The 25,485-nt window shown below is 53.5% G+C and overlaps 1 protein-coding gene across 2 annotated transcripts in view; it reads right to left on the bottom strand.

Moving 5' to 3' along the window:
- Positions 1-25,105, bottom strand: part of MGAT5B (alpha-1,6-mannosylglycoprotein 6-beta-N-acetylglucosaminyltransferase B) — a 69,818-nt gene extending 44,713 nt beyond the window's left edge. For both annotated transcript variants that reach the window (XM_074847019.1, XM_074847020.1), the window contains exons 1-2: positions 24,840-25,105; positions 18,306-18,418 (exon numbers count right to left, since the gene is read on the bottom strand). In XM_074847019.1, coding sequence (XP_074703120.1) covers positions 18,306-18,418; positions 24,840-24,907 — 181 coding nt within the window. In that variant the 5' untranslated portion in view covers positions 24,908-25,105. The remainder of the gene's footprint in view (positions 1-18,305; positions 18,419-24,839) is intronic.
- Between the last annotated feature and the right edge of the window lie 380 nt (positions 25,106-25,485).

Here is a 25,485-nt window from a genome sequence, read left to right as displayed (position 1 = left end):
ACCAACCTGCTGCTGTGTTGAAAGAGCCGGGAGATACCCGGGCTCCTGGCTCCTGGTTTGATCTGCTGTCTAGTGACAGGCAGCCCCGAGCCTGAAGCCAGGGAACAGAAAATAAAGCTCTTGTTTCATCTCAGCGTGGCTCATTTCACATTAGTAATAACTTAATCAGTGCATAATCCCCTGAACTTCTCCCGTTCAGCTTATCTCCGCTGTTCCACTCACATGTGCTTTTCAAGAGGCAGCACATATTTAATTTAGGGAGCAGCAGGAGCCGGGTGGGCAGCGCTGGGAAGTCTAACGGCTGCCGGACACCCCAGGTGGCTATCAGGGCTTACAGACATCTCGTGCATCTCCAAACAGATGTCAAACGGCATCTTGCAAAGCCAGAGAATGGCTGTGCTGGTGCATCCCCTGGGTCCCCCACCCCAGCACAGCACCCTGCACCCAGCTCAGCCCCGGCAGTGGGATGGAGTGGGGCATCCCAAGGACATCCCATGCTGGGGACAGCCCCGGCACGGGCTTCTCCTCATGGTGGGATGGAGTGGGGCATTCCAAGGACATCCCGTGCTGGGGACAGCCCGGGCACGGGCTTCTCCTCACGGTGGGATGGAGTGGGGCATCCCAACGACATCCTGTGCTGGGGACAGCCTGGGCACGGGCTTCTCCTCACGGTGGGATGGAGTGGGGCATCCCAAGGACATCCCGTGCTGGGGACAGCCCGGGCACGGGCTTCTCCTCGCCACAGGAGCTGCCTCAGGCCGCTGAGCATGTCAAACAGCACTGAGACCAGCCTGAATGTGAGGTCTAGATGGTTTTGATATTCAGATAAGAGCAGTGCATATGGCTGTGGTGGGAACCGGCTTGCTGCGATGGCTCCCACCACTGCAGAGATGCAGCCCCAGCTCCCTCCCCACTACCCCAGTAAATCACCCGCTAACTCCAGCTCCAGATGCCACGGCACTAGACCCACGGCTGCCACAGGTCAGTTCTCCAGCTCTAACAGAGGAGGGCTGCATTGGCACCACAGCCAAATTGGGGGCTTCAGCACTCACATGCCACCCTGCCAGGCTCTCGGCCCGGTGGGCACAGTGAAAGCATCACATTACTGTGGCTGCCTGTCTCTGTCAGACACACGGCACATGAACACAGGGCCACAAGCCAACCCTTAACCCCTCTAAGAAGCAGACACCGGGCCAGTCAGATCCTACCAAAGGCTGTCTTCCACGCTTGGCTGAGATTATCAGCAAAACATTACTTTTCCTGACGCTATCTAACAAAACGGAAGAGAAATATTGAACAAAAGCAATTCCTCAAAAAGAAAACAAAAAAACAAACAAAAAAATTCATGGAGATTGAAACTGGGCTCTTCCCCAAACAATCCCTGCACTCCCATGGCAAGAAGTCATCAACTTCTGCTTGAATCGGTGGGTTCAGAAGTCCTGTGCAGTCCCAGACCTCCCTGGATGGGTCTGGAAACACAGGAGCCACCTTTGTCCATCCCACCAGGAAGGTCCCCCAATCCCCTGGGTGGGACACGAGTCACAGCCTGTCCCATTAAAGGGCAGAAGTGCTAATGAAGTCGCAGTTAAAAGATGCTACGGGGGGAAAAAAGTGGAAACTTGGACCCTGGAGCTCAATTTGTACAGGGGCCTCCCCAAACACAGCTGAGCAAATTGGGCAAAGACACAGCCAAGAAAAATAGAAAAGCTCTGAGTTGGGCTTAAGTCAGAAAATCCACATTAGTTATTTCCCCCCGGGACTGAGCTGACTCCGGTCACATCCCTACCACAGCTGGGCTGTGGTCGCAGCTTGAAGCACTCAACATCCTCCATCTGCCTCCCTCAGGCAGCTTCCAGGACTGACCACCCCCTGAATGGGGATTTCTGCTCAGGATTTGCTCCTGGTCCAACATCCAGGCACTGCCAGGGGGTCAGAGCTTAGACCTTGAACTCAGTCTTTGAGCGAGATGGAGACTGCGCACCCTTCTTGCATGTTCCTGTGCTGGCAGGTGAGTCTGGAGGTCAGGAAGAGGACCCAATACACCACCTACAGCTGGCCAGAAGGGCTTAAACCACAACCAGCACATTTCCATGGACGGAGTGGTACCCCTGGCCCAAGGATTGGGATCCCAGGTTGTTTTGGGAAGGTCAGGTCGTGCTGGTTCACTGTGAAGATGCAAGGATCATGTCTGGGAAGGCAATGGAGATGACTGAAAGCTGCTGCTGCCTTTGCCACTCAGGACTGGGCTGTTGCCCCAGTTGGTAGCCAGGCTGCATTCATTTAATTATGAAGGCCTGTTTAGTGGTGCAGCTCATTTGAAATTTAAATGGCTGCTTGCAAAGCCCGGGCAGAGAAACAGCTCTGGCCCCTGATTAAAACCCACACACATGCACGGAGCTCATCCCCGCAGAAGAGACTTGGGAAAAGCCCTTTCCTGAGGGGTTTGGGATGGGTACAGGAGACTCTCCAGCCGTGCTAAGGGAGCCTGATCCTGCCCTGGGCAGGTGGACAAGGGAAACTGAGGCACAGAGCTACACAGGGCTCACATTTCCAGCAGGCAGCAGTGAGCTGATGTCCATGCTGGGCACCCAGGGGTGCTCAGTGCTGCATTCCCACTGCCCAGGCAAAGCCCCCCAGGGATCACCCCATGCTCAAGCACAATCAAGAGATAGAGATCTCCTGCTGCTCGGGCGCCATCCACACCCAGCAATCCAGGCAAGGATGCCTGCTCTGAGTCCTCACCGCAGAAGCACAGCTGACAAGACAGCTCTGCTCCCAAATCTCTAAGGAGGGATGAGGATAGTCCCACTGGGGAATGAAACCATTTCCCACCGGATCCCACAGAAGCTGGCAGTGAGCAGAGCTACAAGCCCTGGCCCCACAACTGAGCCCCCAGAGCCAGCCCGGGCCCCCCCGGCTCTCCCGCTGGCTTCACCAAGATTTCCCCTCGTGTCTGCCACCATCCAATTTCACAGCTGGTTTTGAGCATTTCTAGGATGCTTTTCAACAGCAAAGCTCTGAGCTTTGCTGTCAACAGTGAGAAGAGCTATTCCTTCTCCAACAAAGAAATTAAAAATCACCCCAAATCCTAAACAAAAATAGTAATAAAAATCTCAGCCTTCACTGGGTTATTTTTTGGGCACCCTGCCAGAAAGCAGCGCTGTCGCCGGGCACATCTCCCCCCAGCCCTCCCTTGGCTCTTGGAGATGAAGTCAAAGCCCTTCCTTGTCAACACCTCTATTTTTCTGTTCTTGGTCTTTTTGTTGTTGTTGTTGTTGTTCCAGAAGCTTAAGGAGGATAACAAGAACGATTTGACATTTTTGGCAATGATTATTACATCTCTTGGAAAGTGTGTCTCATTAAAACCAAAAGAAAGGAGGAAAAGTGCTGAAGCGACTCTTTTAAAAATGCAAGAGCCAGGATTAATTTGTTAACCTGAAGCGGAGACCCAGACACCCGCCGAACGGCTGCTCGGCTGCCTGACAGCGCGTGCCAGCGAGGGGGATGCGGAGGACGGAGGCGAGCCCGGCGGGTACCCCCAGCTTCTCCCTTTAAGCCAGAGATGAAGATCCCCAAACGACTTGCAAACAGCACTGCAGGCAGACAGGATAAACCCAAACCCAACTCCATAGCATGAAAACCCGGTCAAATAGTCCTGCGAGCCACTTTTTTTTTTAAAAAAAAGCAAGCTGCTAATTACAAAGGAAAAATATTCTAATTACCCTTGATAATCAGCAATGATGGGAAAGAAAACACAAGTAAAACTGCTCAACAGATTAATTGGAGTTTGCTAAAGTATGACAGGTTTTTGACAGTTTTCCTGAGTGGCAGCCACTCTTTAAAGGCAATCACTGAACCTGACAGAGGTTTTCATAGCAGCACTAGGAAATAATGATTGCAATCAATCATATCTTACTGGATTTCATGAGACATGCTGGTAAACACAGCAGAGGGAGGAGAATTATTTATGGTGCTTCAGAAGAGCATACAGCTAAGTAATTGGATGAAATCAGGGGAAAAAAAGAAAGCATCCCCTAAGGGTGATGTCTAGTGGAAGAAGAAATAGTTTCTCTGCAAAACCAGTGGAATAGTCAACAGCCAATATGCTCAAATTTGGATGGGTAGAAACCCTGGGGAATTCACTAATGATACAATCGTCTTTAAAATACCTTCTTGGAGTGAATACACCCCTGGGCAGGCGTCCCACCTCCTGCCATTACCTGTCATCAAAACCTCCAGGAACAGGAGCCAGGACGGACGCACGGGTCAGTTTTGCTGCGTGTGCAGACTGCTCTGGACGCGAGGGTGAAGTTCAATGCCAGATGCCTCAGGGCGACTGCGCAGGAGTGGAGAGCAGCTGAGAAAGCAGTGTTTCACAGAGCATCTCCAGCACAGCCACGGCGCAGGGGACTCCCTGCCAGGCAGCCCAGTACAGAGCTGGGACCAGTGGAGATGATGTGAAACAGAGCTGGCAAAGCCCAGGTTGTGCCATGGAGGAAGGAGCAGATGGGAAGGAATTTCCATGCTCAGGCATCGTGTTTTGGGATCCTGAGCATCCTCCCCATGCCACCCTGCCATTCTTCATGCTGGGAGCCACCTTCACTCAGCACTTCATAAGCATGGAGGGGACATGCAGGATGTCACCCCATCACACAGGCTTGTGTGTGGCTCTGGGACACTCGGGCTGATGTTTTCAAAAGGAGCCAAAACCCTTTGGGAGAAAAAATTGCATTTTGGGGTCATGTTCCCTTTAGCTGCTTGGACTGATTCAAAGCTCCTTGCCCCGCGTACCTGCTGGACCCAGATGACAGCATCCTGTCCTTGGGTCACTTGGCCCCATCCTGCTCGGGGGGGGGTCTCACAATGCTCAGCACCAGCTTCGTGCTGAGATGAGGAAAAAGAAACACGTAGAGGAAACTGTGTTTGAGCTGCACACCAGCACTCAGCCCAGCACATCCCTTGCGTTTTCCTCCTAGAGGACCCCAGTGCCACCCCATGGGTGCAGAGGTGGCATCTCACCTTGATCATTTACTGGGAGCTTTTCCACCCAAAAACCAGTCCAGTTTCAATGGGAGCAAGAGCCTCCCTAACCTGGCAGGCACAAGGGTCCATCTCCCAGGGGGAGACCGAGGCACAGCCTCGACCTACATCGGTGCAAATGGCGCTGAAACATCCCCCTGATATTTAAAATGCAATTCCACAATCTATCTCCACTGTTCATAACATGGCTGGTTTGTTGTTGATTTTCCCACCCCGCCTTCTCAGACATGTCATATCCCTGCCTGACTACCTCGCAACAGCTGAACGCTCCAGTACAAGAAGGGAATTTGCTCAGAGATGGTAAGATATTACTTACGTCCACTGAAAATACCAGCTGAATTAATTTCAATCTAAAGCATCATTTGCTTTGCTTTGGTTTTCTCCTTTAAAGGACAACTCCAGGCTACTTAAGCCCCTCAAAAGGACAACGTACTCTTGAAGGATTTCTTGGAGAAGAAACTGGAGGACCTCCACCACCGTGAAGCTGGACCCAGACCTCACTGCCCAGCTCTCTGGGTGGCTGGTAGCCGGGGCTGTCCTGGGGACCCCATCCTCCTGGGAGGGCACAACCCCAGCACCTCCCCAGTTCCCAGGGAGCAAAGCACCAGCCCTTCGCTTCCCTCCTCCTCCCATTACTTTCACTATTGATTTTGATTCAAGCAGATTAAAAGACCAAAGAGCCAACTAGCCAAAGGCTCCAGCTAACCCTGACACATAATCCATTGCAATCACAGCCCAGAGACCCAGCACTAACTGGCGCACTAACTGGCAACAAGAAAGCCCAAGGCCAGGCTCAGGCTGGCAGCGACAGCCACCTCCTGTCTCCATCCCTTTGGCACCCACCCTTGGGGGAAGCTGCTCCAGGGATGGATGAGGTCCTGCTGGGTGGCTGCACCCCTCGAGGGCACCCACTCACCAGCATGGGCACCCAGCCAGTTGTTGCCTCCAGCAAATCCACCCACACTTGCCATTAAACTGCTACAGATTTATTATTTCAAGTTATACAGAGAAAATATGGACCTGCTTAGCCAGTGCCCCAAGGCAAACAGCACAAGGAGCCGCACAGGGAACTGTCACACCAGCAGCAGAGTTTGCACCTGGAGGAGTCCACGAAGCAGGCTGGGGGCTGCCAGTGAAGTGGACACTTTGGTACAACTCCAGCTGCACCATCAATTTGCTGCTGCGCTACTGGAAAAGGCCGGCAACAAAGTGGTTCCCCAGTCATCAGACAAATTAAGCAGCCTTAAGTCACTGGCTGGTAAAATAGATAGTGTCCCACCTGCCTGCTATCATCTACCTCCTGGATTTATGCATCCCTTTGTCCACTGATGTGCAATCAGCAGCAAACGTGCAGCTTCAGGAATGTTTTCATTCCCTCTCGCCCCATCCATGGGCTGGCAGAGCCCATCAGGCCCCGCTACGCCCTGCACGGCCGGCTCCATCACCGCGGGGCTGGTAGTCGTGCGCCACAACCGAGCCAGGCAGGAGCTGCCCCAGGGCTCTGCTAACGCAGCCATGCGATAACAGCAATGGCAACCCTGCCACAGGCTCAAGAGACCCCCCCAGCTCTCCTACAGCCCCCCTGCATGCCAGCGGTGCCTGGGGGCGAGACACCTCAGTGGGGGGACCAACCTGCTGCAGAAGTTTCCCAGCTGAAAGCAAGAACTGGCTGTGCCGTGGCATGCATGTTGTCCAAAACAGCACCAGCAGATAGGAAGCAACACTGCTCAGCCCCATAAATCGCTCCCACAAGCACCACACCACCCCTATGGCCAGGCACTGCTCTACCCACCCCGCTCCCGGACACCCACAGCAAAGCCACATCCTCAGCCCCGCTCTCCGGCGCTGCCAACGGCTCCCTGAGCGATGAGCCATACCTCTGCTTTCCTTCTGCAGCCCCACGCCCCAGCACGCTGCAGGTCCTCCCTGGTGAGGGTGATGCCCCCCAGGAGGATGATGCCCCCCCCCCCAGGTTTCATGGAGGAGGTTGGTTAGAGAAAGGCCTCAGACAGGTCCTGAGCAACCCTCATCCTCCACCCGAGGTCTCACCAGACCTCTTCCAGCTGCTGCACTAAACATGGAGTGGGGGTGCCAGCCCCATGTCCCCACACCAACCCCACTGGCTCTGGGATCTCGGTCCCTCCCTCCGGGCAGCCCTTTGGCTGCAGGACCCTGAGCTGAGCGTGCAGCTGCTTCTCCACCCCAACCAGCTCCCCTTGCCCCCCACCCAAAAGGAAACGCCTGTAAGAGCAGACTGCAGCTCTCTATCTCCACCCTAACACGTTTGCTCCCTATTTCCATATAAATAAGAAAAGGCAGGAAGCTGAGCAATACAAATAGACACTTACATTCACAGACAGGAGCATTTCATTACCACAAGAGAGAGCGCAGGGCTGTTCCCCACCATTTTTATTACTCCTTACCCCGCAAACACACACCAGAGACCTGATGTTCCCTGTGGGACACGAGGACAGTCCCACAAGCCCTGCCACAAGCCTTTGCTCTCAGGCAAAATGAGCCCTGTCATCTCTTCCCAGCAGTCCCAGGAGATGGGCTGGGGGAGGCGGGTAGCTGGGGAAAAGGAGACTGCTGTGCAAAACCCCAGCACAAGGCGAATTTCAGCTTTTATTTATTTTGGTTTTTTATCCCCATCTTCTTCCCCCTTCTCATCCCCTTTTCACTTTTTTTTTTTTTAAAAAGTACCAGCGGGATATTTTTAGTTGTTCCTCTATCACCAGCCAGCACTATTTTAAATTGCATTTTAAGCTGTTCTGCAGTGCTCCAAACACCTCAAGCTGCAGGCGAGGCTTTCAAACTACAAGATTAACATCGATTTTAAATCGCTTCCTAAAATACAAGGGCTCCAGCACAGGGCTTGCTCAAGGGCAGTTGCCAGTAGCAAAGCCCAAAGGATACTGGGGCTCCCAGGGCACGGCTGGACTCTGCACCGGGCTGGATGCTGTCAGCACTGGGGGCAAAGCTGGACCCCAGTTTTGCAGCCAGGACCCCCAGCTCCAGGCAATGAGCAGCACACCCCAGTCCCATGGCACAGGGGCAGCTCCAGAGTACCTCCACAGACCCACAAGCCAGGAAGCTCCTCTGTCACCAACCCTCTTTTTGGTTCTTGGTCTTTACAAGAGAGGCATCTCTCCAATGGCATCAGCATTCAACTCAACTAGTTCTTCTCATAACAGTCCCTGTTGCTGACCCAGGGAAAACTGTATTATCAGAGCTGATGCCCCAAGGATTGCAGGAAATCAGCCCAAACCCCTCAGGCACAGGAAGGATTTGACCCAGCACCTGCACACCCCAAGATCAGCCGGAGGAAGGCTTCAGGAGACTCGCCACCACCATGGCTCCCCTGGCTCTGCATGTCCAGCACTCAAGCCCACAGCCTTATTTACAGCTGCCCCAAAATGTTATGTTTCAGAAACAGCAGAACTCACTAATTTAACATTTCCAAAATGATTACCATTTCTCCTTCAGCCAAAAATATTGGCCAAACAGTGTCGGGCATTCTGCCACTCTGTTTCCACAGGCAAATAAATCATCCCCTTCCTCCAAACCCATCAGCCTCCGCTGAGCCCAGCAGCTGGATCCTTCCAGCAGCAGCAGAGCGGGGCAGCAGCCCAAAGCAGAGCCCACAGGAGCCGGGGGGCATTGGCAGAGCCATGGGACAAGCCTCGGCTAATCTCTACCCGAGTTAAACTGAGCCCTGCTCTCTCATTTAGGCCAGAGAAACAAATAAATCAGTGGGAAAACCCAGCTTTTACAGAGGCTGCTATGGTTCCCACTGTGCTAGTTTTATTTTCTGAAGTACCTGCTGCCTCCTGGGCTCAGGATGAATTTTGATTTAGGAGTGAAAAGGGGTAATAAAAGCATAAAGAGCCAGTAACATTCCTCCTGGCCATGGTGGGGTGTTTGCTCATCACACGTTGATGGAAATGCCATTTGACTTCCTTATGAGCTATAGAAAATCAATTCATTGATTTAATCATTCCCTGGGAGTCACTGCTTATGGAGATAACAGAGTGCCGAGGCCAGCGGGAGGCTGCTCCTCCCTCCTCCAACACGGCGGCGGCAGGGAAGGGGCCAGCGCGCATCTCTGCACTGAGATCTTCATCTCTGCTCCACCAGTTTAAGACTCGTGAATCCACACTTCCATCTTCCAAATCGTTTGGTGGCATTATTTTTTTTCCCTTTTTAAGTCTGCAGGCATCCAATTCTGAGCAGCGATTGTATCAAACAGGTACTTCTTCAGTAAGAGACATGTTCCCAGGGTGGATTAAGCCTTAACTGCTACTACAGCAGCTCTTACACTTCTTCTCACCCCTCTGTGCCCTGCAAAGCACCAATCCGTGTTTTACTCCCCCAGCACATCCCCACAGAAGTGGGCAGTAACCCCTGGTGTCACGTGGAGCCCCCACGGATGCCTTCATTTTCCTTTATTTTAACAGCACTCATTTCCCTGCCTGCAATAGCAATTTAATAAGCGCAGTAAAGTTTTACACTTCCACTTTAAACTCCCTTTCCAAGTGTGGGTTGGAGACAGGAGCATGGTGCACGTTCACCAACCCGTCGGGGGAGGCAGCGCTCCGGGATCAAAGTGGATGGCCCATGGGGACATCAGAAGCAGCAGGCGCAGGACAGAACACGTGCTTTTAATCAACCCCCACTTTCTCCACCCAGGCAAAGCAATAGTCTGCTCCAAAAAAATGCAGATTAAGGACACCCCTGCATTGCCCATGGGGGTGTGACCCCAGCACCAGCAGCACAGTGGGGACACCCACTGTCACTCCCAGCAGCATCCATCACCAGCAGCCATTCCTCAGCCCAGAGCACCACTTTAACCCATAATTAAAGAAGCCTCCTAATACTCAACAGAAAGAGCAGAATAAGTTATTGCTGCTGTGTGCAGCATTATCCATTCAAAAGAGCCCCTGGAGCAATGGAGCATCTGGCAGGAGCCAGCAGGTAGTGGGGCTGGGGGGAAGGCAGCATTTGAGGCAGAAAGCCCTCACCCTGAATCTGGGCTCTGCCTTGCTTTGGGGTCTCCATTAACCCCCTTCTCCCCACTGACGCTTGGACAACGAGGAAGCAAGAGAATGATGCTGAGCGGCGGGAGCTGCCAGAGCACAGCATCTCTGGGCCAGCTGGAGAGCTGGCCCTGCCACCCCAGCATTTTTCTGGGGGAGGCAGAATCAAAAGCCCATCTTCGCCAGCACAGCTCTTCACCAAGGAGGTGCTCCCAGTACCAACCAGCTCGGCTTGGCACCAACCAGGCAACTTCTTACAGCATCAGCTGGCTGCTCCAGCCCCCGAGGCTGCTTGGAGCAGCTTTGGATGGAATGGATGCAGCCAGGCTGGAAACGAGCCCCAGGCACTGAAGAGCTGCACAGCACACTCCTCCCCATGGGTCTCCCCTGGTTGACACCCCTCCAGTGGCCCACAGGCTCCAGGAGACTCTAATCCAGCTCTGGATGCAGCAGCAGAAAAATTAAGCACTGGGGACGTGTGGGATCTGCATGTCCCAGCTGGTGCCAGGGGGGTGACACGCACCCACTTACCCACACCCTCTCTATGGGGATCTGGGAGAATGTTCCAGCTAACAGCCCCACAGGCACTGCGGGAAGTGGGGATGAGAGGGTAACCTCCCACCACCTATCGAGAGGGGTTTGTGTAAGGAAATTCTGGATTCAGATCATGAGAACAGCCTCATCCCTCTGCCTGGACAAGCCTCCCGGCCGCTGCCTGCGCCGTCCGGTGAGACATACTCCAGCAGCAGATCCTGACAAGCTGCTTACAAGCTGCTGCAGACAGTTATCCAGAGCTGCTCAGCAGACAACATCAAAACATAACACAAGCATCCCGGGAGAGAGTTATAACTCACTCGGGAAGAAATGGGGAATAATTAGTGCTGAGTTTGCACAGCAGAGCCTGCCCGGCTCCCTCCCTCGCTCTGCCCATGCTCCTCCCCAGCCCCGTCACCGTCACTTGGTTACATGACTCTCTGCAACTGGTTCTCCTGTCACCTTCACTGGGCATTAAAGGCAGCGAGATAAATTTATAACTCACTTGACTTTTTGAAAGCAAAGGGAACACAAGCATCCCTGGAACTGCACGTCTGTGCATCACATCTCAAGGAGGCAGCAGCCCAAGCTGCTGGTCAGGTAAGAAAAGGGATTGTCAAAGCCACAAAGCAACTTTTGGGTATTTTGTGCAGCTCCTGTCAGAAGAACTATGTGCTCTGCTGAGAAGAAATAACTGAGGAGCAGATTAGGATCTGTCATAAGTGGCAGTGACCCAAGGTTGCAAATGGTCCAGAAATTACTTTCCCCAAGAGAGGGGGAACTGGGACGTGAGGATGAACACATCTGTGTCTTGCTTTAAAGCTCCTTCAGACTGAGCAGCATCTCACTGCAGCCAGGACCTCGCAGGCAGAGCCAAACCAAGCTGTCCCCTCCTCTGCTGTCCTCCCTCGCAGAGCCACACACAGAGGGTATGCAGGGGGTCAGGATCATTCACACAGACCTCCTCCACCTCCTCCTCCCCTCCCAGCACAGCTGACTGCGAGGGAAGATGACAGAGTTATTCAAGCTCACTCTGATCGTTAGCAAATCTGAGCTTGACCTTTCTGCATCTTCTGCGAGAACAAACGGCGATGGTACCTGGCCACGCTAACCCAGCTGGGATGCTGCTGGAGCAGAAGGAAAACCAGCAGACACAGGAACAGGAGCAAAGGACCCCTCTGAGGAGAGCATGTAGGTTCTCACATTTCTATTTGGCCTCTTTGCTCCGCTCCTCGGGGAGCAATTCAAGGGATTGAAATAACACGAGATCCCATCGCTTCACGGTACTATGACTCTGAAATGGTGAAGATGCCCTACAAAACCCCGAGCAACCTTCAACATTATCTTCTGCAGCACAATTCCCACCCCTCCACCCCCCTCCACCAACATCCCCGCTCTGGAGAGAAACAGAAGCCACAAACACCAGAGTATTCAGCTGTGCTGCACAGCCCTAAACAAAATCCATCTCTCTCCTCCTCTGTGTTCATTGATGGAAGAAATTGCTTTAAGCAGGTGAGACTCCAGGAACTGGAACAAGCAACAGCCGTGGGAGAGGCAGAGCACTCCAGTAGTTGGAACACAGGAGGGGTGCTGGGTTTGGGGAGAGAGCAGGGCAAGACTTCTGCCAGGTGATGTTAAACACTATTTCCAGTGCAACATGCCTTGGCTGTTGTCTGCTGGACCTCTCCTGAGAGTCCCCTACCCCAACACAGCAAACCAGAGCCATTCTGATGCCCCAAGAACACAGCAGTGCTCAGCTTCACCCACAGCCTGCATCCAGCACAAGATGCCCCAAGGCAGCAAGGGGGGCTTCCCCAGCAGGCTCTCTCCATAACTTTTCCACATTTATTTTTCTTTCCCTGCACAATGAACACAAATGACCAAATCTCAGAGGCTTTTGCAGTAGAAGCTATTCTTTGGCCACCTGCACTTCTGCTGTGCCACAGACCAAGGAAAGTCCCTGCAGGCACTGGTGCACTGCTCACCTCCAGACAGATTCTGGGTCAAGGCAGTTACCATCGCCCAGCTGCAGAAAGTCCCAGTGGCGTAGGACTGGGAAACCCCCTGTCCCAGTCCACAGGCTGTTTAATATCCCATCAGGGTCCATATCCTGCAGCCCCAAGGAGATCAGGCCCCAAAACACATCCTGGCAACCTAGGACAAGGTGCAGCAGCCATGCAGAGGATGTGCTTCACCTTGCTCACTGGCATTTTCCAGCTTGCCCTCTATAATCAGCTCCAGTCTTGTCCTTCCTTCATTCTCTGTCCCCACTAATCCTGTTTCCAAAGCAGTGGAGGAAACACAACGCAGGAGCCCGACTGTGGTCACCAACAGGAAACCAGCTGGAGATGCTGCTGGGAGCTCGTTTTGGGGTGGAAAAAGGCAGGTGTTGAGCTCTCAAGCTGAGCACCAATCCAGGCAGGAAACACTTGAAAACGGGTTGAAAAGACCATTATGGGAACAGTAAACACACAACTCCAGTGCTCAGCAAACCACCACTTCCCAAAGGCATCGAGATTCGAGGATCTCAGCACAAGAACTGCTGCTGCAGCACACAGACCCCAAGCACTGAGATATCTATATGAACCACTCAAAGCACTTGTATCAAAGTACCACCAAGGTCAGCTGAAATTAAATCAGAGCCCTCTTGCAAGAATCAGCAGCCCACAGCGAGGGCAGAGCTCAGCTCCAGCCATTTCGGGACATCAGGACCTGCCCTACACATCCCCTGGGCAGCAAATTCCTCTCGTACCTCGTACCCTATCATATAGGAATCAACAGCAGGAGAAATCAGAAGTCTTCCCATTTTTTTAAACTAGCTACAGCAGTTTCAGGCAATATTCCAGCCGCATCTAATCATGTTTTAACACTTAATAGCCTATTTTCCTCCACTAATCCCCTGCAGCAGAAGCTTCACCAGTGGGATGTACATCGCTGCCGAAACCAGGCTGGGGTGCAGCTGCGGGCAGAGGGACTGCTGCCAAATCCCTCCCCAGCCACATCGCAAGCACCACAATTAAAGATTTTGGTGCTTTTTCAGGATCAGCCCCCTGCCTCAAGACACCTTGACTCTGTCAGTAAAACAAAACCGAAAGAAAGATGCTTGGGGAAAAAAAAAAAAAAAAACAAATGTTTTAAATTCTAAAGAGGAGGAGAGAAGAGGGCACAGAAAACTCAATCTCTTGAGTCTAGAGCCCTTCCCAAAGCATCTCCCACATTCAAAATTTATAGACTTGTCTGTTCTCTTTTTTTATCTAGATCTTTGTTTGTAGAGCAAATTCTCTCGGTGGCCATTTCAAAACAAAGGAACCTTTGTCTGTGTTTACTTGACAGTAGCGGATTAGGATAAAATAACTTGCATTTCAGAAGATTTTTTTATTTATTGTTAAGACACAAAGCCTCTGCTGCATCGAATCACCAAGCAGAGAATCCATCTGAGGAATGATTTCTGGCACACACCGAGAAATTTGGCTGTTGGAGAGAGCCTCTGAGAAGGGAATTCACATATAAAAATAAAATTTAAAATGGGATTAACTTTTGGACTGTGACATTATCCATTTCTCCTTTTCATGCTCCTGCCTCACATCTATCTTCATTTTGGTTTTGACTGGCTGCTCACACAGTTCAGAAGCCAAGAAAGCTCTGGGCAAGTCTGGGGCATTTTCATAAGCTTCCCCTCAGATTGCAATATCCAAGGTTCAGTGCTGGGCTGGTCAGGACACCCAGGGGGAAATAGGAAGAGCCCTCGCCTAGACTGGACCGTGAACCGTGAGTTTTACCACTTATCCACAACCCAACAGGATTTCTGTGATGCAAATGATTTTTTAAGTGCTCAGGTGCTGAGCTTGATCCCCAGCTCTTTGTAGTCGCCCCAACCCTGCAGGCATTTAAGTGCATGGGCAGTCCCACCTGCACAGCATCGCTGCTGAGCCTGGCAGGACATGTGGAAACAAGGACCAGAGTAAAGAGCCACAAAAGCCAGGATCACCCCCAGGAAGGACCACAGGAGCGGACACTCGCTAGCCACAAATGTACCCAACTAAATACACTCGCTAGCCACAAATGTACCCAACTAAATACACCAGCTCTGCTGGTAAAGCAAGCCCACACCCAGAGCGTATGGGGAGAGGATGCTGCCAGCTTGCAATGCAAAATTAATCAATTAATGAATAATACTCAGAAGGGCCCATTAAAGCCAGTGCTTCGATGAGCCCATCCGCAGAGGAGAGAGGCAGCAGGGACCAGGCTCCTTCCCCAGGCAGGACCACCACTGCACTCCAGAGGGTTTCACACCCGGAGCTTGGCCCCGGGAGATACTCAAGCCGGGTTTCAATGCATGGCAGATCTGAGGCCACGCGCCCAGTAACTCCTCCAAAGCCCACAGCTCCGAACCTATCCAGGTTTGTGCAAATACTGTCCCGATTCCCACCATTACTCACATCAAGAGCTCAGCCCAGCAAAATTAACCTGGTCCTTTGAGCTCATCTTCAGACCAGCATTGTGCGCTTAACAGCAACGATAACAACCAGCAATATTTCTTAGGTTTCCTTGGGATCCATAACGCATGTTAATTAAATGCCAGTTTGTTATTCAAACAGACCTATTGAGACTTCGCAGCACTAATAAGAATTATACCCATTTCTGTTCCTATCAACCCACATCGACTTCAACGAGCATTCAGCATTCCTCCATGTGAGCTCAGCATCACCCCACCCAGGAGGGACCTCTGGAATCCCCTTCCCAACCGCCTGCTCCAAGCAGCGCAGACCTGGGGGTCAGATCGAGCTGTCCACAGCCTCACGTCAGCCAGATGTGTTTTGAAAGTCTCCAAGGAAGGAGTTTCCCCATCTCACCAGCTTCCTGGAAGCTTTGACTCCCTATTTCCCAGTGGCACCAGTGAGGTTGCCCAGCATGCATCATCCCTCCTGTCTTTTTCCATGGGTGTGATAGTTGGTTTTTCCAGCCATTGGGGCCTCCCACAACAGCCACAACCTTTCAAAGGTGACAGAGAGGGCTCTGAAGTGACTTTGGCCAGCTCCTGTCCAGCCCTAGTCTCGTACATGCCCTGAGGTCTTGGTTCTGCTCTACTTTTGGGGTCTCTCACCCCATGTAGCTGTGTGCTGAGAACAGCTACATCACCATGCGGGACAGCCAGTCCCTACGTACCAGTATCACAGGAAAGGCTGAACCCAAACAGCCTGAACCCAGTGTTAGACAGCTAGAAAAAGCCTCTCAGGTTGGGCTTGCCAAGTCCTGGGGACAAAGAATACAACCTTCTTCCAAAACAGCATCCTTTCTCCAGAGACAGGAGAGAGGATGCTTTGTGTTTCAAAACAGTGTGTAAGACCATGAATGAACCAAATCTTCCCCCAACAAGAAACACAGCAACAGCCAAATTTGCAGCAATTCATCTGGAAGCAATACCTTGCTTGGCAAATCTATCCAATAAAGGAAAAAAAATGGTTTTATACTGAATTTCTGAGCTTCCTAACAAAGCAGGACTTGCCTTAGCCAGTTACAAACCTAAGAGATCAAAAGCTTGAATAATTAGAGGACCTAGGTCATAATTACTTTTTTTTTTCTTCTTTAAATGAGACCAACCAGCTGTTACCAGAAGCAACACCCAGACCCACGCAGTCTCGGAGCAAAGCAGCAGGCATCTCCCCTGGCCAGCAAGGCAGGGGCTCGCAGCACACCCCTTAGCAGAGCCAAGGGGGCCCACCGTGACCAGGAGCTCAGATGCAAGAGGGTGAACCCATTTACACACCTTGATTTAAACACCTAAAGCAGGTAAGCGTGGAGGACTCAGAGATGCGAGAGCCTGAAGAAGGAGGTTTCTTTTGATCCAGCTCCAGGACTGCACCAACATTGCGCCCCATGAACAAGAGAGACGCAAGGGTGGGAATCAGTGGACTCAAAGATCTGGGTTAAATCGATGACAAGAATAAGGATGGGGAAAGCTCTTCCCCTCCCAGGCATCCAGAAGGGGGAAAGAGGAGCTGAATAACTGTCATCTTGCCATCATTTCACCACAACTTTAGAGTCCTCTGGGGTGGGGCAGCAGCTTCTGCAGGTTTCTGGAAACCTTTGCTGTTGTTTGTAGCACGACCTGTGACACCTCTCAGCTCGGACTGGTCCCACAGTTAATCAGTTCCTCTTTACCTTCCTTCTAGTTCTCTGCAAACTCCCTGGGAATGCTGGAACAGAGGGCAACTGTAACAGGTGACACCTTTTATTCCAAACTCGGGAACCTTTTCAGGACTCATCTCCTCAAAAGCCAAGTGTGGAGAAGATGATGGTGCCAGGCTCCTGCCCACCCTCCTCATGTGCCGCTTCTCATCTTGAGAAGAAAGGAATCCCCTACAACCAGGCTGCACTCACCAGCTGTCCTGGGAGCTGTGCTTGGCATGGGACAGGGACAGTAACACAGCACCCACCCTCCTTGCAGGGGCAGGTACCCTGACCATGGTAAAACATGCAGAAAATACCAAAAGGCACTGATCCTGCAACCTGCTCTGGCTCAGGCTGAGGTCAGCCAGGCAAACACTAGTCCCTGGGAGAAGGGGCTTAATGCAGTTGGTGATGGGAACAATTAGGGGAGCACAGAGAGAGAAACACCATCCGCCATGTCCTCTATCCATAGGGCAGAAAAAGCCAGCTGCTGCAGGCTGCACATTAATCTGTCTGAAAGTCAACTAAACAGTTTACAAGCACTATCCAACTTCTGGAAACCACCACTTTAGTCCTCTCCTTCTGTAGGAATGCAACTATCACTTCTTCCAGCACCGCAAGGAAAGGATTTCATGCCCAAAAATCAAATTCCAGGTGAGGCTGGGGAGCTCAAATCCCTCCACGCCTTTGGTATGGAGGAGGAGAAGACCACAGTGGCCTGAGCAAGCTTATCTCACCCTGCTCACCAGAGTTCAAGCTGGGCATTTCCCTCTGTGCCATTCAGTTGTGCTGTTCCAGGCTGGGACCACTGAGGAAAAGTCAAGGCGAAGCTCGATTCAGTGTGGCAGTGTCCTCCCAGAGAAAGGGCAGGACACAGTCCCCCCACCATGGAAGCTGCCTCCTGAGCTCACTGCACATCTCACCAAAAACAGGTTGTTTAAAAAAAATGTAACAGAAAGCACACTTGCTAAAAATCAGAATATTTCTCTTCTACATTTCAGTACCTCCAAAACCACAAAGGCCTTTTATTTTCCCTTCCCTAAGGAACAATTTCCACTCTCTGCAGACCAAAACTGCCCAAAACCACTGAGCCCTCCAAGCACCCAAGCCAAATTCTCAGCACATCAGACTGGGTGCAGCCCATGCAACCCACACCACCGCCAGCAGCTGGAGGTCTGATCCCATCAGTCCAGCCACTGGTGTTTTCCCATCCCTCTGTTGCGGGCCAGGGTCAGCAGCCACTCTCCAACACACGCATCCCCACTGTGCCTGCACACCTCTGGACGTGAGCACAGCCAGGTTTTAGCCACATGGCTGCAAAGTGTCCCATGCCATGGCAAGAAGGGCCAAGAGGACCCCGAGCCGTCCTGACATCCCTGAAACAGGTCAGGAGGGAGCTTTGGGAGTGGAGGCATCCGAGCACCATCCTCTGTGCATCCCTGGTGCTCGCCAGCTCGGCTGGACCACGCGCCTGGGGGTCACTGAGCATCCCGCGGGACAGGACAGGCACAGAGGCGCGCTTACCTTCGGTCCGGATGGTGAAGGGTGAGTCCCCCAGGCGCTTGGCTGAGAACTGCCCTCCCAGCGACGTCATTAGGAAGCACAGGGTGAAAAATCCAATGCCCAGCACAAATATCCTGTGGGAGAGAAAGCAGAGCTGTAGCAAGATGTGATAAGGAACCTGCTCGCTCCTGGGACAGCCCCAGCACCCTTCGCCCCCTGGGGTAACCCGTCGGCACAGCAGCAGGAGCCACTTTGCTTTGGGGTGTCTGGAAGAGGCAGCTGGGACAATCCTTCCCTCCCTCCCAGCTGCTCCATCCCTGCGGCTCACCCCATCCAGCCCAGGCAAGGAGCATCGCTGCGGCCCCAGCCCCGCAAGAGCACACCAGTACCTCACCCCAACCATGGCCAGACCCACAGGTGCTTCATAAAGAGCCACAAGATGCTTCTGCCCAAACCCTGGCACTGAGCAGGCAGGTTTTGCCTGAGAACACCCTCCGAAATCCCTGCAGCCTGCTCCGATGGGCAGGCCTTGAGAGGGAGCAGAGGACTTGCACCTTAGGTGGGAAAGCTGAGCCAGACCACGACTGCCCTTATGATGCTCCACTAGATCCAGCCCAATAACCCAGACCGCAGGAACCGCTACAATAAACAATACCCACTTTCCTCCTGGGAGAGTCCAGAGAAAAGAGAGACCTTGTACCTTCCCTTCCTCTCAAAGGATCTAAAAAAAACCCTTTTTTTTTTAAAAAAAAAAAGGTCTTTTGTTCCCCCTGTAACTAGGCCACCGGTATTTGTCATTGTGTCCAGCATAGCCCGTGCAGTGCGGGCAGGACAAGGAGGGACCCACACTGGTGGCACACACAGTGGCCTGGGACCATCCCATCGCCGCTTTGTTCATCCGGGCTGGCAGGAAAGCGGCTCCCCGGGGATGTGCCGGGCAGGATGCCGACCTGCACGTTGCTCCCAGCCAAGCTTGTGATCACCTCCAGCTGTGAGACAGGCAGGAGCTCTCAACACTGCTCCTATTCAGGTCAAGTTCAGGCCAGTGACTCTTTTGGGGGTGAAAAGTCTGAAGGCAGGAGCCCTGTGCAAGCAGGAGGGTTATTGCGCACCATGGAACATAAAGCCAAGCCTTCCTGTCTCCCCGGTGCGCAAGCAGAGCACACTGCACTGAACACCTGGACTCTACACACTCAGAGATGCTGCCGCTGCCTCCGAGTCTCTGTGGAGGTGCAGCATCCTCCAACAGACACACGGGCAAAGCCCTGGCAGAGCTGCTGCCAGGCATCACGTATGATGGCTCCCGGAGCCGCGGCCATACCCGGGATCCCAGCCGGCCAAACCCAAGGAAAATTTCAAGAAGAAGGAGGAGGAAAGACAACTGCCAGCCAGCCTTGTGAAACAACAGGTTTGTCATTCAAGAGATAAATCTTATGTGGGAGCTGAGAAGCCCTTGGGGGTGCCCGCTGGCATTTCTGCCTCTCAGCATCCCCAAGCCGAAGCGAAGCAAACCACCAAACCACGGAGGGCAGGAACCAGCAACTCTCCTTTACAAGTTCACAGCATTATCCGCAGGGCTCAGGAGCCATGCACAGCAACACAGCACAGCCCGTCAGCACCGAAACCAGGCTTTTCCAGAGAAAGGCTTGCAAAGGAACACCACAGCCCTCCATCTAATCATTACTGTGTAGTTAAAAGGCAGAGGATTAGAAGCCAGCCATTAAGTCTGGACTACAACATGCCAGTATTGCAATTATCTGTTGCTGGAAAGGGCTGGCAAATAAAGTAACTTGCTTCAAAGCACTCATTAGCTACAGGAAATGTTGTGGAGAGCTGAAGTACAGCGTCAAGCAGTTCAAGAAGGACCGGGCTTCCCCAGAGAGATCTACTAGAGGAGCTCCCAGGGCAGGTCCCTACTGTCCCAGCACAGCACGGCCAGGCTTGCCCTGCCTAGAGGGGCTCCAGGGCAAGACATGGCACCTTCCTGGGACCCCACGAGCTCCCTACCTCCATCCCCCAAGCTCCAACGCTGCTGCCACGCAGCCTGAGCCCCAGACCTAGGGCAGCTTTGCTCTCAGCATCGGACAGCTCAAGAGCAAAGGGTTTCCTCTACCTGCTCTGAGGAGGATGCAGATGGGCATCTAACCCCCATCCATGCCCCCACTCCCACGGATCAGCCCTGCCTCATCCCCAGCTGGGTCCCAGCAGATCAGGGTCACCTGGCCATGGGCTCTGGACAAGCAGCTCCCAGTCCCCTTCTCAATTCCTGCCTCATCAAGAGAAAAAGTGACACCCTGGGCTCATTAGCATTAACAAGCTCTGCCAGCAGCACAAAACACCAGCACAAATGCTCACTAACCCTTTTAGAGACCCACTGCCAGGCACCGGGAGACCTGACCCACCTGGGAGAGGGGACACTCAAGTGCATCACTAAAACTGCCTGACATCCATGTGCAGGCACACCGGGAGTGGAGCATCTCATGTTCCTTTTATTTCTGAATGAGCCTGCCCTGGGGGGTGGAAAGCAGTTTAAACAGGCTATAAAAAGCATTGTGCACTCTGCTAATCCAGACTCCCATCCCTAAAGGCCTGGCTATAAGCATGGCTGGCATGCCCTACAAGCAGCCGGCGGAGCACAGCCATCCCCTCCCCAGCAGATGCTGATGAACCATCCAGCTGCTGTGTTTGCACACAGACATGACTACAGACCTCAGCCCCTCTCCCAGAGCAGACCTTGGCGGAGGGTTTTCAGAGATCTGTGGTCCAGCTCTGGCAGGGAGGTGACTGCGGAGGCAGCAGAGCATCCTTGATGCTGCGAAGCAACGTGGTGTCCCATTAATTGCTTGGAGGGGGGGTGATTCAGGGACATTAGTCCATTCCCATTACCACACCCTGTGCCCACCCACACAGCACAGTGCTGGGTCTGGAAGAGGCGCACGGGAACACGACAGAGGGGATTGCAGCTCCCAGCTTGGCCTCAGAGGGCTGAATTTGTCCTTAGGGCAAGAGTGGGGAACACTGTCTGCTGTGGCACCTCCCTGGCAGGAGAGAACAGCACAAGCTGGAGGAAGAGGCCAAAGCCCAGCCATGACCTGCAACCAAGGGTCCTCCCTGGGAGCACGTCATAGTACAAAACCCACCCGAAGGCCCCATCCTGCTGCCAGCTGCTCCCTTCCCCAAGGGCCATTTTAACAAAGCATCACCTGATTAAATAATCAGATCTGATCCTGCTCTTCATTCTCACCCCTCCTATTGACAATACCTTCATCATTATGCAAGACCTTTTTTATGCATTTTAATCTTCATAATTATACTCTGGCAAGGAGTGATGGTTAAACACCGAGAAGAAAAAGAGGAAGGAAAGAAAAAGAAGAAAGAAAGAAAAAGGGGAAGGAAAGAAAAAGGGGAAGGAAAGAAAAAGGGGAAGGAAAGAAAGAAAAGGGGGAAGGAAAGGAAAAGATACAAAGGTGATCTGTGCTGTAGCATCTCATTAGGAGACATAATGTTTTTCATTTTGACTGGATTACAGAGAGAGTAGGGGAGAGACAGAATCCTTTTTCCTTAAAAAAAGAGGGATCAGAGCCTAACTGAAATTGGATCCAGAAGCAGATCCAGTCCAGCAGCAATGCCTCAGGGAGCACAGAGCTTGCCGGGATGGGCCCTCAGCCTGAGGATCCCATCTCTTTTACTTTGTGCTGATCTTCTCCAGGTGAATAAAAATGCTTGGCCGAGCCTTAACTGTGCAGAAACTCTTTATGCAGAAAACAAATAGCATGAAGTAGGTAGAATAAACCAGACCCCAGGTATTCCAAATCACCCACCAGATGCACTGTGTCCTCTGCCCCCAAAATCAAGTCTAACTCACTGAAGACCACGGAGCTCCAATGACCAAATAACATCCACTCTGCATGCTGGCTTTGCCTGTCATCCCACATTACATTTAATTCATCGCCTGGGCACAGTTCTGGTGCCAAGTCCCTCTCCACATCCTCCCCAAACTGAAATGTTCACAGTTCTGGGTTCTGGCTTGATGCCCAAAAGAGAAGGAAGCCAAATTCTCTGAGTCTTTAGTGAAAATTGGAAGTGATGCCCCAGTCATTGCAGATTTTGGCCCATGGAAGTGAAAGCTGGATACAGTCAGGAGGGTCTGAGTGATGAGTTGTGAGGCGATGGGGGGAGGAAGGCCAGCAGCACCCAGCGGGATGGGGCTGTGACACTGGGACTGCATCCATGGTGCTGCATCACCCAGCTGGGACCCACGGCAAGAATATTACACAGGTGCACGGGGAAACCAAGGGCTACAGAGACAGGTAACATCTTTTATTAGACAAGTTTTCAACACCAGAGTCTCTTGAGCCCAAAAACTGAGCCACAATTTCTAATAGCAGCAGCAGTCGGGCTAATAAAAGATTCTCCCTCTCCTGCAAACCTTGTTTTGCTCAGAGCTCGACACCGTCACAGTGCTGTTGAAATGATGCTCAGCCACGGGGATCGTCCTCCACAAAGGAGGCCAGAGTGAATTCTCTTACTGGCCAATGCTACAGACACACAGAAAGCCTGGTTTTGGTTTCCAGCTGGCAAACTTGCCTGAACTCCCCATGTTCTGCAAAACCAAGAGCTGGGCAAGCTGGACCAGGGCTCCACAGCTAATTAACGCCCAAATCTGGCACTGTCAAAGATGAAACACCCTTTGCTGCTGAGATGAAGTCAGAGCCATCCTTGGACATTTCTACACATTGTTTCTACACCGATTTTCTCTCTCCCTCCTTCCCATTTACTGCAGGTGCTTTCAGAGCTCAGGGCTTTGCATTGCTTTGCTAAGCACGTCTGGAGCGTGGTTAATGAAATGTTTTGGTGCAAAGGGTCAGGTTTCCTGCTCGCTGTTTGCTGATGGCACCGCTGCCAGGAGTCTGCACCAGGCAGGGGATCACACCACAGACTTGCCTAGAGCAGTGAGGCTTTGCCCAGCCAGCAATGAGCACCTGATTTACAGGACCCCTCCTGACTGCCAGTATTCCCACTCCTGTAGGTCAACCCTGATTCACATCAGCTGAGAACGCGGGGTGCTGATTTTAGGGGAGCACTGCTGATTTGCACCGGGTTACGGCAGGAGCGGGGCAGTGCCAACACTTGCCCACATTGGGCTGGGAGCGAGGGGACACAGGACGGTGATGTGGAGGGTCACGCTCAGAATGGGGGAAGTGCAGAGCTGGCCACCGCGGGACAGCTGGGAGAGGGTCTTGGGAATTTCTCCTCTTACACAGGGAAAGCCTGACTGGTTAACAACAGGGTAGCTCCACTGGTTCCAGTGGCACATGTACTGGTCTGCACTGGTTTGAGAGCAAAAGCCAGCCCAGGACACGCAGGCAGGACGGTGCAGGTGCTCCACTCTGCTACAGACACCAGGGACCCTCCAGCCTGGTGCTCTCCTGCCATCACAAACCCCTCGTCCACGTGCATTCTCATCTCCAGTGCGACTTTGTGTCTCCCTCCCTGTGCTTCCCCAGCCTGATCCCAGGTCACTGCTTCCTTCCCACCTCTCTCACAGTCATTCCCCACCCCACACTCGGAGCAAGCCCGAGCCGTAGGGACCCTCATGCCCCTGCTCTGCCACCACTTTCCACCATCCCCTTGGCCAAGTTCCCCAGCCCCAGGGTACTGCTGCGGGATCCAGCAGCAGGAGTCCCTCCAGCAAGCAGTGCAGAGCCAGGCAACTCCCGGCGAGCGGCAGACAACATCTCCAAACCTGAGCACAAGTGAGCGGCGCAAGCACAGCCCCATCCTCCCTCCCAGCTCCGGGCGGTAGCCTGGGCTAAGCAAAAAGACAGCGGCCAGACCCCTCCGGTGATCCCAGGTGATCCCCAGCCCCCAAACACAGTGGGGAGCGCTGGCAACTGCCGGACTAGGCTCACCCCACACTGTGCTTCACCCCCCAGGCACTTTCTTCTGTGGGTTTTTGGTCCCTCTCTCCATAGAAAACCCAAGCAATTATCAGCATCTCCCATGTGTCTCAAGCCTGGGAGCAACCAAAGCGCATCTCCGGTGAAACAAGGAAGCTGGAGAGCAAGGACTGGAGAAGGGAAGCGAATGCATGGAGGCAAAAATGGGCAGAGTTACACCAAGGGGAAAAAAACAATAGGTGGGCACGGGCGTGCTGGGGCCGGAGGGTTTCAGGCTTGGATATCAACCCCAGCCCGGCTGCCAGTTCAGGGTGGGTTCCAAAGCCCCCATCAGCACCTGCAGATTTAAAACAGAGGAACCGACTCCCCCCCAAGTACCAACACCTCCGAGGACGGTATTGAAAAAAGACAGCGGCAAACAGCCCTGTAATCAACCCCCAGAATACACCGGCGTGAGGAGAGACCCGGGAGCCGCCGGCCAGCCAGCGCTGCACGACCAGCCGGCAAACTTGCCTGGATCCCTGACATCCTAAAGCGGGCTCAATCCCACACCCCCCCCGCCGCAAAATGTGCTCCGACAACCGCTTCCCACCCCGCAGGGGCCGAGCGAGGCGGGGGAGAGCCGGGAGGAGGGACAAGAAAACACCAACTTTACCTAAAGGGTCTCAAGGTGACGAGGCATCTTCTGACCATTATCTTCCCATCCGCGTTGACTGTGATCATCGTTCAAAGTTGCGGGGGGAGCGGGGAGGGGGCGGCCCCCGCACCCCCCCCCCACCCACCGACCCACCGAGGCAGCGAGCGGGGCTCAGCGGGCGGAGCGCGGGGCTCCGCGGGGGCGCATGGCGGGGCGCGGAGGGGGCGCGGAGCACCTCCCCGCCCGCCCTCAGCCCTACCCGCTGCCGGCCGAGCCCATTGCCGGGCCGCTCCGCTCCGCTCCGCGCAGCCCGTGCGGGGCACCGCGCCCTGCCCTGCCCTGCCCCGCTCCGCACCGCTCCGCGCAGCCCCGCGGAGGCAGCTCCGCCCCGCACCGCCCCGCGGAGGCTGCGCCGGGCGCGGCGTGCCATCTAGCGGCAGCGCGGCTTGGGGCGGGGGGGGGGTGTGTGTGTTATTTTGGGGAGGGGGGGGGATGCTGTGCAGAGTACGGCTGCCCCCGGGGTGAGGGGGGGAGGCATTTTTGGGGGGAAGAGGGTCGTTTCGCGGCGGGGAGGGCAGGTGACAGCCCCCGGCGTGGTGACTTCGGGAGCCCTTGTTGGGAAAAAGGGGGGGCGGGGGGGGGGTCACAGCACAGCCCCCGCGGG

This window comes from Strix aluco, chromosome 21 (genome assembly GCF_031877795.1).
Source record: "Strix aluco isolate bStrAlu1 chromosome 21, bStrAlu1.hap1, whole genome shotgun sequence".
Taxonomy (NCBI): domain Eukaryota; kingdom Metazoa; phylum Chordata; class Aves; order Strigiformes; family Strigidae; genus Strix; species Strix aluco.
The sequence above is the reverse complement of the archived record's forward strand: the minus strand, read 5'-3'. Positions and strand labels throughout refer to the sequence as shown.